Below are 19,713 nucleotides of genomic sequence, written 5' to 3' on the forward strand. Positions count from 1 at the left end.
ATGAAGACATGAATGGTGTGACTCTACCTTGTATACAACCAGAGACATGAAAAATTGTGCTCTATATGTGTACTATGAATTGAAATGCATAAATAACATTTTAGAATAAATTTAAATTTATTTTAAAAAATCCAAACTGATACAACAGAATATATTCAGCCTCATCTACTACTCCAAGCAAAGGAAAATAGCTGACAGTCTGATATTCTATCAGTCTGATAGAATATATAGAGAGATTGAATATATATATCTCTATATATATTCTATAAATTTTGTTTCACTTCATATTGTTGTAATTATAACTGAGGAAGTTTCATACAGGCTACTTACTCTCACAAGCACACATGTGTCCACAAGGCTGAAAAAGAACAGCTGCTTTCTTGTCAGAGCATACCACACATTCTTCAATCTACAGGGAAGAAGCAAAAGCACAGAGTAAAAAACTACAGATAAATCTAATAACTCTAACAACTCCTTTTATATTCAAATACAGGATATAAATGTGTATTACATTTCTCTGTCCTTAATACACACACATCCCCTCTATCTTCTACTTTCCTAGTTGCTCATTTTCACATATTTATGCACTCTACCTTAACAGGTGCTATTTCTGCATTAGTCTCCCTTCCCAACTTAAAAAATCATGTAGAAAAACTTCACTTCCTCTGAAGTCAAGAAGAAAGGTCTGGACTTCAATTTTTTTTCCAGAAACTACATTTGAAAGGGAACTGATAGGATAATGAACAAATCAGAGTATAAAAATAAATAAGAGAAGATAGATATATAACATTAATAAAAATCTAGCCAGATGAATCAGACTGTTAAAGTTCAAGAGGGATTTTTCTGTTACGTACATATAAGGAACTCTAAAAGCACACTATTTTGGAAGTTGGTCAATTCCCATACTGCCTGGGGCCCAAAGCTTTGGATTATTCTTTCTCCCTAAACTACAAGTCTTCCAATCTTTCTATAATTTCTCTCAATGTTAGTTCCTCTCTTCATATCTACTAGATTAATTCAATTTTGATGTGTGACTATTAACGACCTTGGCTCTGGTTTCCTTTTTCCCCTCACCCAATCTCTAGTGCCCTTGGCTTCACATTGGTCTACTACCCATTCTTTTTTTTTCTAACACAAGGTCATATTTAGCTCTTTCTTGTGTCATTTAAAACTACTCTCCAAAAATGATAACTACCACCCACCTATAACTTCCCAAAATTCCAAGCATATGCTCACATGCATTCTCGCATACCCATGTGCAAGTGTACTCTTGCACACGCCCCCTCCCCAACTTTCTCAACTTACGCCTCAATATGTACACAGAATTTACATAGTTGAAGTAATAACAGAATTCAGTAAAACATGGTTAGTTAGGACCCTATTATTGCTGGATTCTAAATCTAGCCCCAACACTGAATCATCTAACACTGTTTTTAAAGAGTTTAAGATAATATAGTAAATTGATTTAACAACCATATATTTACTCATTCTCCCATTAAAAAAAAAAAATCTCTGAAAGCATAATTTTCCTCCCAGGAGTGGAATTATTAAGTGAAAGCATGTAATATGTCAGAATGGCCTCCCAGCCTCCAGCAGTGTTTAGAAAATGACTATTTCATACTTTTCTTGTTAGCATTTTTTGGAAACTTATTTTTGCAATTTCAACAGAAATGGTCCGTGTTAATTTTTCATGTGTTTGTAACTCTCTAATTGCTATAAAATCCATGCTTCCAAATCCAACAAAATACCAGTTTTATTATTTGTTTTACTTTCATGAATATGTTCACTGCCTTTTAACCACTTGGGGTCACTATTTCTTTATAGTCAAACACTCTAAAATCAACCCAGCAAAACTGCTGGGTGGGCACTTTAGTTCTCATACTTTTCTACAGGTTTGAAAATTTCACAGTATACAATATAAAGTAGATTTACATAAATCTTTAGGTTACAGAGGGCTTTGGAAGAAAAACAGTAGGTAATATTTTTTAACTGTAAAACTTTAGGTATAAAAAAGGAAAAACATTGAGCTAAAAATTTTTTCTGAGAGTAAAAGTTACATTCAAATAATAAATTATGTTGGCAAACTAAGATAAAACTGTAAACCAGCAATAAATTCAGAAATTCTTATTCCTAATAAATGTATAAATTATACATTCTTATATTTTAAAACGTTATTTGGAAGAACAAAATTAAACAAATCATATTAGATACTCTCTTCTATCATTATTTACAGAACTTCATAAAATGATAAAATACTACATAAAAAAATTACCTTTGTCCTGGACTGAACTTGTTCTTTACAGATGAGGCATTTTTTGACTCGTGGAGAACATAAAGAACAGGTTGCAATATGTCCACAAGGGCCAAAAAGAGTATCTCTCTTCATATCTGAGCACACCATACATTCTTCTAAGGTTTCTGAATCATTACTGATCATAGAAGGACTCCGAGAACCCACTTGACCACTAATAAAGGAAAATATTCCAAATTAAGCCCGTCAAAATATTTCAGTAACAGGGTGGGGTTGTAGCTCAATAGTAGAGTGCTTGCCTACCACATGTGAGGCACTAGGTTGGATGCTCAGCACCACATAAAAATAAATAAACAAAATGAAGGTATGGTGTCCATCTATAACTAATTTTTTTTTTAAATTTCAGTAACAAATTCATTAATTGTCTTTAAAACATCCACAGCAGGGCTGGGGATGTGGCTCAAGCGGTAATGCACTCTCCTGGCATGTGCGGGGCGCTGGGTTCGATCCTCCGCACCATATAAAAAAAATAAAATAAAGATGTTGTGTCCACCGAAAACTAAAAATAAATATTAAAAAATTCTCTCTCTCTCTCTCTCGGAAAAAAAAAATCCACAGCACTATTAGTATATGCAAAAACAATTGTTTATGTTAAAAAAAATCAAGTGTTCATATAAATATCTTTATATGAAATCCTGTATATCGTATTTTGCTATCTATCTATCTATATATATACATCTCTATCTGCTTCTACTATTATTTCAAACTTCGAACTACATGAATCCTCCTCACTCAATAGAAAAGGATGAATCTTCTAACAAAGAAATAAAAAACATTTTAACATAAACAATACTCAGAATCTGTTGTGTGTCACACATACACACATATAAAAGCAGAAGGAGGACTAGGAATAAAACAAAAATTCTAACTAGCAACCATGTTAGTTATACTAACTAAAGACAAGATGAAGCATTACCAGAGTCCACAACTTATAGAACACTTCAAAAAATATGACACTCCAGCTTCTTTTTGGACATTTCATTAAGTTTATCCTTAAGGAGTATAAAATTATGTAACAGAAAGACAAAATATATCTATAAAAATATAGATATAAAACACAGAAATACATATGTGTGACTAATTACACCTACAGAAAAGGTACTGTTTCTACCATAAGCTTCAGAAACTCATGAAAACACACAGGTTCTATCCTTGGCTCCACTGATAAAAAGTTATTACAGTGTTTCTAGGTTTATGTAAACACTATTATTATAGTACCTTGTATCTATCTATAGATGCATCTTTCTGTAATAGAATTTAATATTCCTTAAGTATACACTTAAATACATATACCTCATTATATCACATTCGCCAATAACACAGCTCTATGCATGGGTTCCTAAGAGATGCCATTTCATCACTACACATAAATTATGAGAAGTTAACAGAACACAAAGGTCAAGGGATATCCACTGAAATGCTTAGCAACAAGAAATGGACATAAAGGGCGATAATATTGCACAGCAATATTAGGATAAAACAGTAGAGATGTGTTTTGTATATCTACAATATCTCATAAGAAAAATATTTAAATCATAAAAATATCACTGACATATTTTACTTTCAGAAAAAAAGGCAAATGTGAAATAATCATCTTTAGAGAAAACTCCACAAGGAATTGGTTTCCCTTATTTGTTCACGGTTTCAATCCTTCATTGATACTTCACTGAGTGCCTGTCAGGCTCTATTCAGGATGCTAGAATTGTTACCAAGTTTAGTATGAGATGTATTTTGTTCATAAAATATAAATTGTCCCTCTTAGAAAAATATTAAAATTTTAAATATATCTAATGTCACAGAAAATTTACTAGTAACATGTTTTCTTTCTTTCTTTCATTTTTTTGGTACCGGAGACTGAACTCGGGCACTCCACCACTGAGTCACATCCCCAGCCTTATTTTGTATTTTATTTAAAGACAGGGTCTCACTAAGTTGCTAAGTGCCTCCTTTTTGCTGAGGCTGGTTTTGAACACCTTTTCTTACAGATAAATTCTTCTAACACATACATTCCTAGAAAATCAGTAGTTTTAGAAAAGTATCTTGAACATACTGTGCATAAAGCAGTACACTTAACAACATGGAAAACAACATGAAATAACAGATACTTTTCAGGAAAGAAAGGAACAACAAAAGGATACAGGAATTGTACAGATAAAGATACTTTCAATTCCTCTATTATATAACCACATGATACTTTATGGAATATTAAAGTTTATGATAATAAATAATACACACCTGACTTTTTCTTTATGACACTTTGCCAACGCTTTGCAGAGACTTGGATCAGGACAGAGATCAAGTGGAGATTGACCCTTCTTATTTCGAATGCTAAGGTCAGCGCCATTGGCTGCCAAGAAACAGGCAATAGATGCTGCACTCTTCTTCTCTGCCCCCTGGGTACCAAGTCCCATTATTAACTGAAATCAAATGAAAAGAACCATGATTTTTTCATTAGGAGTCTGCTATCAATTATTACTATAGTATATTATATACATATGTGTGTGCTTGAACAGGAGCACAAGTGGTGAATATCTATGAGTTTCCTTTCTATCATTCAGTCCTCTTTCCCCTACATCCCTCAATTTTCATAGGCATATAATTTGAAAATTGACTTATCCTCCAGTTGTAACAGTGGAAAAAGTGGCTCAGTCCAATCATAGCCCCACCTATGTAAGTAGTTCAGGGACAGATACACAATCCCAATCAGGTCAATTAAGGCCAATAAAACTCAACAACAAGACTTCTGGTTGAGATACTGAAGAAATAGTTCTCTTTTCTCTTCAATTTGGCTCTGGAGATGCTAGAAACCAACTTGAAATAATGAAGAGAAAGACCGCTGAGAAAAGAAACTAACTATAAATTTACTGAGCATCTATAATGTACTCAGTACTATACTACATCAAATACTTTCCATGATCTTTATAGCAGATTCTGTAGGCAGATACTTCCCTCTCTCCATTTTAAAATGAGAAAAAGGGGAGGCACAAAGGAGTTAGAAAATACACCCACAGCCATACAATAAGACAGCAATTCTGAAACATTTTGGTCTCAGAATGCTTTATATTTTAAAAAACTATTCAAATGCTTATGTGAAAATCTAAAGGACTTAGAATAGCTACACTTTGAGGGAGAAGAAGAAAATTGGACAACTTACACTATTTTATTTCTACATTATAAAGCTACAATAATCAAGACAGTTGAGCTGGCATCACCTAGCTAAAAACAGATGAAAAGAACAAAATCCAAAGAGACCTTCAAATGTGTCGTTAATTGACTTTGGATAAACGTACACAGACAGTTCAGTAGGAATAAACAGTCTTCAACAAATGGCACAGGAACTGAATTTCCACAAGCAAGAAAATGAACTCTGGGCAAAGGGGAGGGAGAGGTGGAGAGGGAGCATGGGGGCAGGAAAGATGGTGGAAATGAGATGGAGTCGTTACTCTAGGCACATGTATGACTGCACATAATGGGTGACAGCTATGTCGTGTACAACCAGAGAAATGAAAAGTTGTGCTACAATTGTGTGCAGTGGAAAAAAAAAAAAAAGAAGACCCAGAAAATGAAAGCTAATGTTACTTATAATTAATAAATACCAATAAAAAAACTTTAAACACTAAAAGCAAATGTTTAAAATTAGTATTAAATACTTTTTTCTTTTTTTCCCAAAACCAAAAGAAATTTTATTGTGAATGAGATGATATTATAGGATAGTGGATATGTCCTTGTAAATAACATTACTAGTAAATAAACTGAAATGGAAAGAAGTAAAGAAATAAGTCCTAAGTGTCTACATTTAAATATGAGACAAAATGTCTTCTACCTTGATAAATAATAAAATGCTACTTCTATTTTTTTGTTGTTGCACATGGACACAATGCCTTTATTTTGTTTGTTTATTTTTATGTGGTGCTGAGGTTTGAACCCAGTGCCTCACACATGGTAGGCAAGCGCTCTACCACTGAGCCATAACTCCAGCCCAACTTCTATCTTACTTCAGCTGATAACCACTTGCTGATTCTCTGTTAACATAAGGTATGAATACTTGAGTCAACTTTGAGACTCTTAATTTGCACTTTAATTAACACTGTTCTGAACAAAAGACTATGAAATGCTTTTAAAATCTCAAATGTGAAGATATTTAAAATCATATTTTTACTATTTTTCTTTGACTTAACTGCATGGTGGTAAAAGAAACTGACCTCATTAAAAGAAATTATTTGGTATTTACAGATTCTTGATTTAGTGCCTAAAACACAGTCCAACTTTTATAAACGATTCATGAGTGCTTAAGAATGATTATTCTGGGGCTCGGGATGTGGCTCAAGTGGTAGCATGCTCACCTGGCATGCGTGGGGCACTGGGTTCGATCCTCAGCACCACATAAAAATAAGATAAAGATATTGTATCCACCTAAAACTAAAAAATAAACATTAAAAAAAAAGAATGATTATTCTGTAATAGGTGCAGAATTGTACATGTTCACTCCATCAAGCTTGTTATTTATCATTAAAATTTTCTATATATCAAAAAAAAAAGAAAACGAACTCTGACCCATATGTCATACTATATGTAAAAATTAACTCAAGGGCTGGAGTTGTAGCTCAGTGGTAGGGCACTTGTCCAGCAAGTGTGAGGCACTGGGTTCGATTCTTAGCACCCATATAAGTAAGTGAATAAAATAAAGGTCCATCAACGTCTTAAAAAAGTATTTAAAAAAAAAAAATAACATGTGGCTCAAGCAATAGGGCACTCGCCTGGCATGCGCGGGGCACTGGATTCGATCCTCAGCACCACATAAAAATAAAATAAAGATGTTGTGTCCACTGAAAAATAAAAAATAAATATTAAAAAATTTTCTCTGTCTTTAAAAAAAAAATTAACTCAAATGAACCATAGACTGAACTATATAACAGCTAAAACTTTATAAAGTTCTATGAAACAAGAGAAAACCTTAGTGATCTTGGGTTCAGCAAAGATTTCTCTGAAAGGACATAAAAGCACAAATAAAAGAAGGGGATAAAACTAGATTTCACCCAAATTAAGAACCTGTGCTCTGCCATAAAGACTGTTTAAAGCCAGGCTCAGTATTAAGCCTGCCTATAATCCCTGCTTCTCAGGAAGCTGAGACAGACAGATGATCACAAATTCAACCTGGGCAACTACTGAGACACCATCTCAAAAAAAAACAAAAAACAACCCTATTAAAAGAAGGAAAAGACAAGACATACATACACACACACACACACACACACACACACTCCTTGTTTCTTGCATGTCATACCCTGCACTATCCCAAGACTCAACTTGGCAAGAAGGCCATTAATAGATGTGGCCCCTTGACCTTGAATCCAAACCATTTAGATCCAGATAGAGAAAAGATCTTGAGAAAACCGTGGATTAAATGGGAGTCTTACTTCTTAGAGCTAAGAAGAATGGAATAACCTAAGTTTGTGAAAAGGTGGAAAAAATTAAACATTCACCTTGGTTGCCCTCTGTTTGAGAAGAAAATAGTTATGGATTCATCAGAAGTAATTATATACTCAACTGATGCATTTCCACCCGTGGTTTAGCTACACTTTTTATAACTGCACTCTTCAATGGCTGACAACTTCTGAATATGCTAATTATATGTATAATTCTTGAAAAGTTTTTTTGTATTTTCCTTTGGTGGTACTGGGGATTGAACCCAGGGCCTCACACATGGGAGACAAGTGTTCCACCACTGAGCTAAATCCCCAGTCCTTAACAAGTATTTCTGAACATTACTGACTAAGCTATCATTTCTATACAAAAAATTTACAAAAGTATTGTGTCAATTGTTATGACAGAGAGAAGGAAGGGAGGGAGGGAGGGAAGAAGCCATTGACAGGGAGAAAATACTTACTCATCACATATATGATAAAGAATTTGTATTCAGATTATATAAAGAACTCTTGAAACATTAACAACTAAACAGACTCAATGGTTTAAAAAAAAAAAAAAAAAAACTTGGCTAACATAAAAGAGGTCCTGGGTTTGAGCCTCAACACCACAAACAAAACAACAAAAAGAGCTCAACAAAATAATAAAAAAGAGATCTGAGAAGACATTTCACCAAATATATGTGGTGACAAGCATATGAAAGGATACTCAGTATCAGTAATCATTAGGGAGATTCAAATCAAAACCATAAGATGAGGGCTGGGGTTGTGGCTCAGCAGTAGAGCGCTTGCTTATCACACGCATGGCCCTGGGTTCAATCCTTAGCACCACATAAAAATAAAGATATTGTGTCCAACTACAATTAAAAAATAAATATTAATAAAAATTTACAGCCTATTTGAAAGGCTGTAAACTAAAAAAGAAGAACTGAACAACTTTTCGTAAGAATGTGGAGGCAACTTAGGTAGTACTGACTAGCATTTCGTTCATAAACTAAAATTCCTGTAGTTTACTTGTCTGCACTGGGGATTGAACCTAGGGAAGCTTTACCACCGAGCTACATATCCAGTATTTTTTTTTTTTTTTTTTTGGAGACAGGGTCTTGCTTAATTGCCCAGGCCTGGAAATTGAGATTCTCTCATCTTAGCTTCCTGAGTAGCTAGGATTACAGGCATGCACCACCATACCCAATCATAAACTAAAGTTCTAAGTATGTAGGTCTGATAAAATATTGTATAAGATACGGATTAGATGAGTAGTAAATAAAAGATCTTGCATTAGAATATGCTTCCATTGATACTAAATGAAAGACTCTTTACTCACTGTGTTTTTTGACGGCTCCCAGGCAGCATCTACCTTCCCCACATCCTGCATATCCTGCAGCTGACGTAGCTGAGACAAAGTGTGATGCCTCAGAGCTTCATGCAAAGGAGTATCTCCATCCTTATCCTGAATATCTAGTTTGGCACCTGCACGAACCAAAAGCTAAAAGAGAAAAAGATACCTCAAGTTAATAACATGTTCACACCCATAAGAAACTTCTATGTGTTTAAAGTAACAGTGAGAGCACCCTGTACCTACTTGAAGGAGTTACTATTAAGCTAATGATTTTGATGTCTTTGCTTTCTACTATTCTACAGTGTTGTGGTTCCTTACAAAGAATGATGTGCTCTGGTTACTCAAAGAGATTAAAGTGGAGAAGAAAACAGAAAGAAATGAGAATCAATATGCAGCTCAATTTATCTACTCTGAAAATGAAAACTGGGGTAAATTTAGGACTTTGTTTTCTACTTTTAATTTTAGATATTAAGTAATTTTAAGCTCTTAGGGAAAAAATCATACTGTTCAAAATTTTTTTATTATTTAAACAAAGAAGTATTCTCTTTGGTCAATTTTCTTCAAATGTATCCTCATGAGGCAAGTTCAAATATCGTGGAAGATAAATGAAGATATTTTGGCAAAAGGATTTCAAAAAATAAATGTGAAACAGTGTTTGCTAAAATACAACCTTTTAGATAAAATGCATAGCAGACATATTTCAATAAATGACTTAAGCAATAGATACGTTTATTTAAGATTCTGCTTACAGTACTCTAATAATTTTCCTATCCTTTCTACAAATAACATCAGTGAGATATTTAGAAAAATACCATCTGTAGAAATCAATCTCAAGCATACGTCTTACTTGTCTATGTTCCAATATTTCTCAAATTTGAAAAATCATCAGAAGTACCTGGGTAATTTTTAAACTAGGGATTTTTTCCATCAGAATCCTAAGGTTCTGATTTGTTTGTTCTGAGGTAAGGCCCAAGAATTACTTTTCTAGAGCCAGTTAGGGTGGCACACACCTATAGTCCCAGCAACTCAGGGGGCTGAGGCAGGAGGATCACAGGTTCAAGACCAGCCTGAGACCCAGCCTCAAAACTAGTAAGTAAATAAAAAGGGCTGGGGGTGTGCCTCAGCAATAGAGCAACTCTGGGTTTAATCCCCAGTACTAAAAATAATAAAATTTCCTACCATCAAGTTCCCAGGTGATACTGATGCTGCTGCTTCAGCCTCCAAACTTGAAGAACCACTGCGCTACAAAAATATTTAAACCAATACTCTTCCAACTCTTTTTTTTTTTTTTTTTTGAATCATCAGATTAGTAAAATAAAAAATACATCTCAGCTGTTTTGGAATTTACAGCAGCAAATGTCCAGCTGAAGCTATTCATTTGTATTTTACTCTGTTATACATATTAAAAGGGAATATACTTTTTAAAACTAATTTACATGTTACACTGAAATTTTCTCATTTAATATTCTGCGAATTCAGAAATTTAACAGGATGATAGACTTTGAACTTAGAATTTTGCTAGAAATTACCCAAATGACGCAAAATATTACCCTAAAATTTTGTGACAGACTATGCATTTTGGGATGTGGGGGGAACACTCTGGGGCAGTCAACCACGAACCACATCCCCAGTCCTATTTTGTATTTTATTTAGAGACAGCGTCTCACTGAGTTGCTTAGCGCCTCACTTTTGCTACAGTTGGCTTTGAACTCATGATCCTTCTGTCTCATCCTCCCAAGCCACTGGGATTACAGGTGTGTGCCACCACACCCAGCCCATTTTTGAGAAGTTTAACACTATATCATTTCAATTTTCAAGAAGTTCTAAAACTCTGGATGAAAAGGGGCTGGGATTGTGGCTCAGTGGTAGAGCAGGTTGCCTAGCATGTAGGAGACACTGGGTTTCATCCTCAGCATTACATACAAAAATAAATAAAATAAAGTTATTTATTTTTAAAAAATCTGTAAGCCAATATTTATGTCAATAAATACTTTACCCTAACAATTTGGGTGTGTTGTCGCTCAACAGCAAGGTGTAGGGCAGTTTGTTGGTTCACATTCTGGATATCTAGGTTTGCATTACCCTGAAGAACAACAAAAAATTTTAGGCGGTTATATTTTGACAACAGTAAAGAACAGTTAATTAATTATTCATAAGAAATAAACAACACTGGATACTGCTGACCATCTTCTCCTTCAAAGCTAAAATGATATTATTCTTATAGGATAACAGGTCCTGTTACTATAGGGAAAATGGATGGGGCAGTAAATTTCTAAAGTAGAAGAACAAGTTTAAAACATTCTTTTTTCTATTATAGTGATTCCATCCAAGAACACAGGGCAAAGCATAGTAGAGGTCAAACAAAACTCTCTTTTTTTTTATTGTTGGTTGTTCAAAACATTACATAGTTCTTGATATATCATCTTTCACACTTTGCTTCAAGTGGGTTATGAACTCCCATTTTTAGCCCATATACAGATTGCAGAATCACATCAATTACACATCCATTGATTTAACAAAACTCTCTTTCAATCTCCATTATACAGCGACAGAAACGATCAACTCCTCTGAACTGTAAAGACTTCTGAAGCTACTGAGTTTTGATAGTGGCTTTAGATTGACTCTAATGACCTGATAAGTTCAATTGTTCTTGTTACATAATTGAGCTCTTCCACATTCTATGAAAAGAAACTTTGCTTGAGATGAGAAGATGATGATATTTAATTAGTACATTAAAAAAAAAAAAAAGGTACTAAACAGAGAGCAGGAAGTCCTATCCAGTATCCTACAGGACTTTTAAGAGAACAGGTATTGACTAATGAGAACAAAGGACTATATAAAGAACAGCTGAAGCCTAAGCATAGGGAAAAGGACCTGAGGAGCAAAGCAACTGAACTTGTGAGTCAGGGGGCCTTGGTTCAAGCTCTGTCATTTATGTGAACTTCAGCAAGCATTACACCATTTCATACCTATTTCTCAGTTCTAAGATGGCAACCACAACTTACTTCATGGCGTTTATGTAAAGATTAAGAAAGTTAACATGTAAAACTGCCTAAACACAATATCTAGTATAATAAAAAAAATTAAGAAAAGAGCTAGAGGTTTGGGATATAAGTCAGTGGTAGAACACTTGCTTAGCAAATGCAAAGTCCTAGGTTTGATTCTTGACACCACATAAATAAAAAGAGTAAAATATTCAGAAGATATTGCTCTGTTTCAGTCTTAAAACTATTCATGCTCTCTGATGACAACTTTAATAGCCACCTATGCCTTTGCTTGCAGTATCAAGTAGAGTTGATACTCCAGTAATACTGCATCATATTTTGAAAGGTGGGAGTTCCTTCTTTGTTCTTATTATAATATTTGTTTCTTGGCATATGGTCCTGAGGTACTTGATCTTATCATGTCTGTTCTCATATAAATGTGAACAACGGGGGATTTTCTTTTGAAGTTTCCTGAGCTTCTCTAACATTTAGATTTTGCTATTCTGGTAGGATGGAGCTATTCTGAATAAAGCTGCTATGTACATTTAATACAAGTATTTGTGTGGAAATGTCTCTTCTTGGGTACAACCCTAGTAGTGAGGATGCTAGGTCATATAGTGAATACACGTTATCTTTGTAAGAATTCACCAAGTTGTTTTTCAAAGTGGTTGCTTTAAAAAACACCAGCAATATATATGAATTCTAATTACTCCACATTCTAATCAACACTTGGTTTAGCTGAACTTTCTAATTTTAGCCATTCTAGTGGTTGTAATTTCTGTCTCCCTAATGACCAATCACACTTTCATATGTTTGTGTGCTAACTGAAATCTCCTTTGGTAAAGTAAGTGTTTATATCTTTTGCCTGTTTTACACAGATATTCATCCTTTTATACTTAAATTGTAAAAGTTCTTTATATAACCAGGATACTGGTCCTTCATCAGAAATATACTTTGTAAATAGTTTTCCCTAGTGTAGCTTTCCTGATATTATCTTAATGAGACAAAGTTTAATTTTTTTATGAGGTCCAATTCATTCTTTTTTTTTTTTTTTGCCTTTAGGATTATGTCTTCCTGACTCCTTAAGAATTCTGTGTACCTCCAAATCAGAAGATATTGTCCTATGTTCTCCTATAAAGTTTTATGCTTTAAGCTTTTAATCAGGTATACGACCCATTTAATTTTTGTATAAGGCATAAGGTAAAAAAAAAAATCAAAGATTTTTTTTTGGGGGGGTGGTTTTTTGTTTCTGTTGGTCTAGCAATACCTATTTTCCCCTAATATCACTTTTGAGAATCTATTTTTTCCATTACTTTGGCACTTCAATCAAAAATTAACTGACCATATATGTGATTTTACTTATTTAATCTCTGTTCTTTTGATCTACATAACTATCTTTATAGAAAATACTAAGAAATCTATAAAGAATAATCTACTAAAACTAATAAATAAATTTAACCGAAGTCACACAATATGTAAGTAAAATATAAAAGGCAATTATATTTATATATATCCTGTTATGCTTTAGATATTAGATGTCCTCTAAAAACTCATGAGTGACACTACGCAAGAAGGTTTAGAGGTGAAATGACTGGTTATGAGAGCCTTAACTCAATAAGTGATTTAATCCCCTGATAGGGATTAATTGAGTGGTAACTGAAAGCAGATATGGTGTGGCTGGAGGTGGTAGGTCACTGAGGGCATGACTTTGGGGTATATATTTTTGTCCCTGGTGAGTGGAGTCTCTTTATTTCTACTTCCTGGTGTCATGTTCCCAGCTGCTTTCCTCGGCCACACACTTCTGCCATGATGTTCTGCCTCATCTAAGGTCCTGAGGAATGGAGTCAGTCATCAATGGACTGAGACCTCTGAAACCATCAGCCCCAAACTGAACTTTTCCTCCTCTTTGTTCTTGTCAGGTCTTTTGGTCATAGCAGCAAAAAAGCTAACTAAAACACTAGCAATATACAATTAAAAACTGAAATGTAAAACCAATTCAAGGGCTGGGGTTGTGGCTCAGCAGCAGAGCGCTTGTCTTGCCTGTGCAAGGCCCTGGGTTTGATCCTCAGCACCACATAAAAATAAATAAATATAATAAAGATACTGTATCCAACTACATATATTTAAAAATATACACTTAAAAAATTACATATATTTAAAAAATAAATATTAAAAAAAAATTCAATAAACAGAGGTATGAAAAATTGTTCTATATGTGTAATAAGAATTGTGATACATTCCGCTGTCATGTATTTAAAAAATAAAACCAATTAAAAAATAGATAAAATTTAAAAATAAAAAACAAAACCAGCAAATAAAAAAAATTCAATTTACAACAACATTCAAAAAAAGCGATCTAAAAACAAATCTAATTGTGCAAGAACAAACTCCCAACAGATTTTGGGGGTGTGTGTACTAGGGATTGAACTCAGGGGCACTTGACCATTAAGCCACATCCCCAACCCTACTTTGTTTTTTTTTTTTTTTATTTACAGACAGAATCTCACTGAGTTGCTTAGTGCCGTGATTTTTGCTGAGGCTAGCTTTTGAACATGACCCTCCTACCTCAGCCTCCTGAGCTGCTGGGACCAACAGATATTTTTAATAGAGACTAATAAGCTGTGTATAGCCTTACTGCCCTAAATATGCCCAATCTTGTCTTATCTCAGAAGCTAATCAGGCCTGGGCTTTGTTAATACTTTGATGGGAAACTAATAAGTTGATTCTAAAATTTGTATGAAAATGCAAAAGACAGATGTTTTCAAGATATTCTAAGAAAGAAGAAAAAAGTTGGCAGGATTTAGTCTACTTGACTTCAAAACTTAGTATAAAGTAACAATAACCAAGGCAGTGTGATACTGGCATAAGGACAGTCATTTAGACCTCAATAAAAAGGAATTATCATAATTAACAAAGATAACAGTAATTTTAATAGTAAAGGCTTAAATTGGCAGGGGGTAAAAGTAATAACTTTTGAACTATTTAAATTTCTGTAGTTTGGGGATGTTTATTTTATAATCCGATACTTAATTACACATAACATACTATTTATGAAGTTGTACTATTTCATTTAAGTAGACAGTAAGTTCCTTGAGGTCTGGAACCATAGATAATGCTTTGGTAATTTTAGTGCGTCTATATGGCATGTTTTCTTCGGGCACTTAAAGACTGTGCTAAATATACTGAAACATTTATAATAAATCAGTTCCCCCTAAAATTCAATCTCATAAAAATGTAGAATTATCTTATTTCAGAGATAAATGAATGACTAAGATGAGTTTATGCTACTATCCAACCACAAATTCTAAAGGTTCACAAGCAGTTGTGAACTGAATTCATCAATGAACAGGAATGTTCCAAAATTGTAAAAAATATTATTGAACTGCTTTCCCTACCTGATGTACCAACAGCTCAGCCACTTCTACGTGATTATTAAGGGCAGCCAGATGCAAGGCAGTATAACCATCATCTTTCTTCTCATCCACAATCCATGGTCTTGGTAATTTTGAGAGTAAAACACGCATTGCACTGAAAGTCAAATGCACATTTTTATATTTACATAATTTGATATTTTTACTTTCTTTACAAAAAAGCTTTTGAAATCAAATAGATCCTTTTTAAAGAAAATTTTATCCTTAGAAATAAATATAAATCCAAGTATTCTAATTCTCCAATGTACAGCTTTTTGTTATTTTGAGAGGCAAATAATCTATCACCATTTGAGGAACACAATTAAAATAGAATGGAAGTGCTACAAATTGGAAGCCAATTTCAATAGCATCTACTAATGAAAGAGTTAATAAAGAACGGGGAGGCCAGACATAGTGGTGCATGTCTATAATGCCACCTACTAGGGTGGGGGTGCCAAGGCAGAAGGATGTTACGTACAAACAGGATGAAGATGCAGAACAATCATGTATACACAGACCAATCCACAAGGCTGTGTAGATGGAATGGTGAGAATTAAGGGATCTACCATTACACATACACACACATCCCTACCCCTACATTTAAAAACTAGTTATCAGGAAAAGACTTAGAGAAGAAACTATAAGCCTCTAAAATAATGAGATGAGAATCTCAAATGGTTCAAGATATGTTTCTTTAATGGCAGTAGTCTATAAATCCCATGTAGGAAATTCAAAAAGTCTTGAGTATAGGCTTTGATGGATCCAAGAACCTCTAAAGTTGAACTCAAACAGGTTCAACTCAAAGAGCTTTATCAGATTTTTAAGCAAGTTTGTGACCCAAAGTATATTGAGTATAATAGTTTAAAGACCCACTTCTGCGGCTATTACTAAGTTATAACCCACTGTTAGACTTTTGGAAAGCTATGTACTCTCCTCCAGAGAAACACACATCAAAAATTTTACCTACAATTTTGAGTGAGTCAAAAAACACTTAAATTCCTTTACTCTGACTCAGATTCTGAATGGGGAAAAATTAGTGATAGAACATTAAACTACTGAATGTCTGAATAATCATTATGCTAATTCCACATATTATCTATTACCCTACATATCTGACCATTCAAGAAACAGAACATATAGGAGTTTAAATCAGGTGAAGAAAATTTTTTTAAAAAAACACAATGTGAAGCCGGGCGTGGTGGCACACCCCTGTAATTCCAGTGGCTTGGGAGGCTGAGGCAGGAGAATCCTGAGTTCAAAGCCAGCCTCAGCAAAAGCAAGGCACTAAGCAACTCAGGGAGACCCTGTCTCTAAATAAAATACAAATAGAGCTGGGGATGTGGCTCAGTGGTCAAGTGTCCCTGAATTCAATCCCTGGTATGGTACCTACCAACCCAAAACACGATGTGATCATTAAAAAATAATGTAAATGCTTGCTATTGATTTAAACAAAAACTGTGATATAACTATGTTGAGAGGAAAGGTAGTAATGGAGGGTGTTAATAGTTTTAAATCTTTTCCACAACAAGAAATCACTAGATAATGTCTGTATTTGATAAATTAAGAAACTGCAGGATGAGCTGCAAGTTATTGGTGAGGACAGGCATAAGAGGGATAAACAGAATACAGTTCTTTTTCATTATAAGCCTTATAGTACTATGATTTAACCACGCACATATTTTAGTTAAATGAAAAACTTTTGGGGGCAACATTTGTTGGTTCCCCTCTCACCCTGCAGGAGTTCTGTCTCCTTTCTTTTTACTTGAATAAATCCTACTTTTTTATGGGAAGGAAGGAAAGAAGGGAGGGAGGGAGGGAGGGAAAGGAGGGGAGGGGAAGGAGGGGAAGAAGGGGAAGGGAGGAAGATAGAAGGGAGAGGTGGAGAGGGAGGCAAGAGACAGAGAAACAGAGGGAAGGAGAAAAGGAAATATTTGGTAATCAAAATACTAAGATAAAATTTGGCCCTACTATATTAAAATATTTTAAATTTGTATATTCCTTTAAGCCAAATGCACAAATGTTATGTAAGAAGTTATAAATGATAAAAGTATGTGGTTCCTGCCAACTTCACCAAGTTTTTTTTCTTTGAATCACATAACCTGAATAGGTACTCCGGAGAAGATGGTTTATGAAATCACATTTCCCATTGTCTTCCACTTTAGTTTTAGAGTGTATATCCTCTTATTGCACTACCAATGTCTCAAAGGAAGGAAAGGGGAAGAATTTCTCCTCTAGACACAAGCTGTCTGCTGCGACTTGTTCTTCTGGTCTTGCATTTCATAGTAAAGTTGCATCCCTCAGAAAGAAGAACAAATGGCTCAGAAAATTACCAAGGCAGTCAGCCAGTTATAAAGATGTTCTCCCAGAAACCTATTGCCTCTCTACTTTCTTCTTAGTGTGTATCTTGAATTGTCAGAACAATGGGAAAACGGTAATTGCAGGTTATGACTGGAAGTGATGAAAATTAACCTACTCCCTTCTAGATCACATTCTATAAAATAAATAAAATCTTAATATTAAAACTCAAAGTTCATATTTTCAGAGGGCAAATTTTCATTTCATAATATACTGTACTAACTAATCTCACTCAAATGTTGAAAATTATGTTAACAAAGTAACCATAATTAAAATATAATCAACCCTCCATATCCATGGGTTCCACATCTGAGAGTTTATCCAACCTCCAGATCAAAAGTACGGGGGGAAAATACACTGGATCTATCCTGAACATATACAACATTTTGGGTCATTATTCACTAAGGAATACTGTATAGCAACTAGTAATCTAGAGATGATTAAAGTATACAGTAACTTAGGTTGTATGCAAATACTATGCCCTTTTATATAAGGAACCTGAGCATCCACAGATTTTGGTACCCAACGAAGTCCACAGAGGATGACTGTACCATCTTTGTGGTGGCACATACCCACAATTCCAGCAACTCAGGATGCGAGGCAGAAAGATCACAAATTCAAGACCATCCTCAGCAACTTAATGAAACCCTGTCTCAAAAAATTAAAAAGAACTAGGGATGTAGCTTAGTAGTAAAGTGCCCCTGGGTTCAACCCTCCAGTACCACAAAAGAAAAAAAAAAGTGTTACACTGGCAAATGAGATGCATAAATCAGACAACAGTTAAGTAAATAAAACATGCAGATAACAACTAGAGAAAAGATACTTGTAGGAAAGATCCAGAAGTCTAATTTGGCTAAAAATCAAGTCACCAGGGGCTGGGATTGTAGCTCAGTGGTTCAATCCCCAGCACCACATAAAAATAAAAAAATAAAAACAAAATAAAGGTATTGTGTCCATCTACAACTAAAAATATTTTTAAAAATCAGGTCACCAAAATGGAACTACAATTGAACAGATGAAAAATACATCTTTCTCTGGAAAACAATAATTGGTTAAGAAAGAAAAAAGAAAATAGTTTGTGCAAAGCCTTGAGAAAGAATGAGAAAAGTGTATCCCCAGAATTATTCAGAGAATGTCTCCTGACAAGCCCTATTTACCCTGTAACAGAAAGTTTACCAGCATATGTAAAATTACCAAAGTTTAATGGTACTATATTAAAATCATATAACTATCTTTCTCACCAATCAATTATCAATTTTAATTTAGCTTCTCATAGATGTTTGTCCTACCAGCAAGGGTGACGGGGGCGGGGGACCTAATAATCAGGTATTGAGTAGTAATCCACTTGGCAATAACATTTCTTTTATGACTTAACACATTCACCTCTTACAAGTTTAATTACTGTCAGTCAGTCATCTGAATTCCAATTCTGGACCTATAGAGCTGATGCCAAAAACTTGGCCCTATTGAAGCCCTAACTATGTGTGTGTGTGTGTGTGTGTGTGTGTGCGTGTTTGTGCGTGTGTATGTATATATATATATATATAGAGAGAGAGAGAGAGAGAGAGAGCTTTATATATGCATATATATTATATATAGTCTCACCCATACATTTCTAGCTTATATTTCTAACTGCAAATTTCATAATTCATATCTAATACCAAAAACTTCTACAGAAATCTCTATAAAATACCATAAGTTTGGGGAGGGAGGGAGGGAGGGAGGGTTGGAGAGTGATACTGGTCAAATTATATTGCTATATATTGTGTGCACATACAAATATGTTAACTACAAATCTCATCATGATGTACAACTATAATGCACCAATAAAAATGTGGGGAAAGGAGCTGGGGTTGTGGCTCAGTGATAGAGCACTCACTTCATATATGTG

General features: G+C 34.4%; 1 protein-coding gene across 2 annotated transcripts in view; it reads right to left on the reverse strand.

The window, feature by feature from the left end:
- Nucleotides 1-19,713, reverse strand: part of Mib1 (MIB E3 ubiquitin protein ligase 1) — a 161,979-nt gene that overhangs the window by 11,545 nt on the left and 130,721 nt on the right. For both annotated transcript variants that reach the window (XM_071602863.1, XM_027935671.2), the window contains exons 13-18: nt 15,453-15,585; nt 11,070-11,156; nt 9,059-9,220; nt 4,547-4,728; nt 2,273-2,465; nt 331-409 (exon numbers count right to left, since the gene is read on the reverse strand). In XM_071602863.1, coding sequence (XP_071458964.1) covers nt 331-409; nt 2,273-2,465; nt 4,547-4,728; nt 9,059-9,220; nt 11,070-11,156; nt 15,453-15,585 — 836 coding nt within the window. The remainder of the gene's footprint in view (nt 1-330; nt 410-2,272; nt 2,466-4,546; nt 4,729-9,058; nt 9,221-11,069; nt 11,157-15,452; nt 15,586-19,713) is intronic.

Source organism: Marmota flaviventris, chromosome 16, assembly GCF_047511675.1.
Source record: "Marmota flaviventris isolate mMarFla1 chromosome 16, mMarFla1.hap1, whole genome shotgun sequence".
Taxonomy (NCBI): Eukaryota; Metazoa; Chordata; class Mammalia; order Rodentia; family Sciuridae; genus Marmota; species Marmota flaviventris.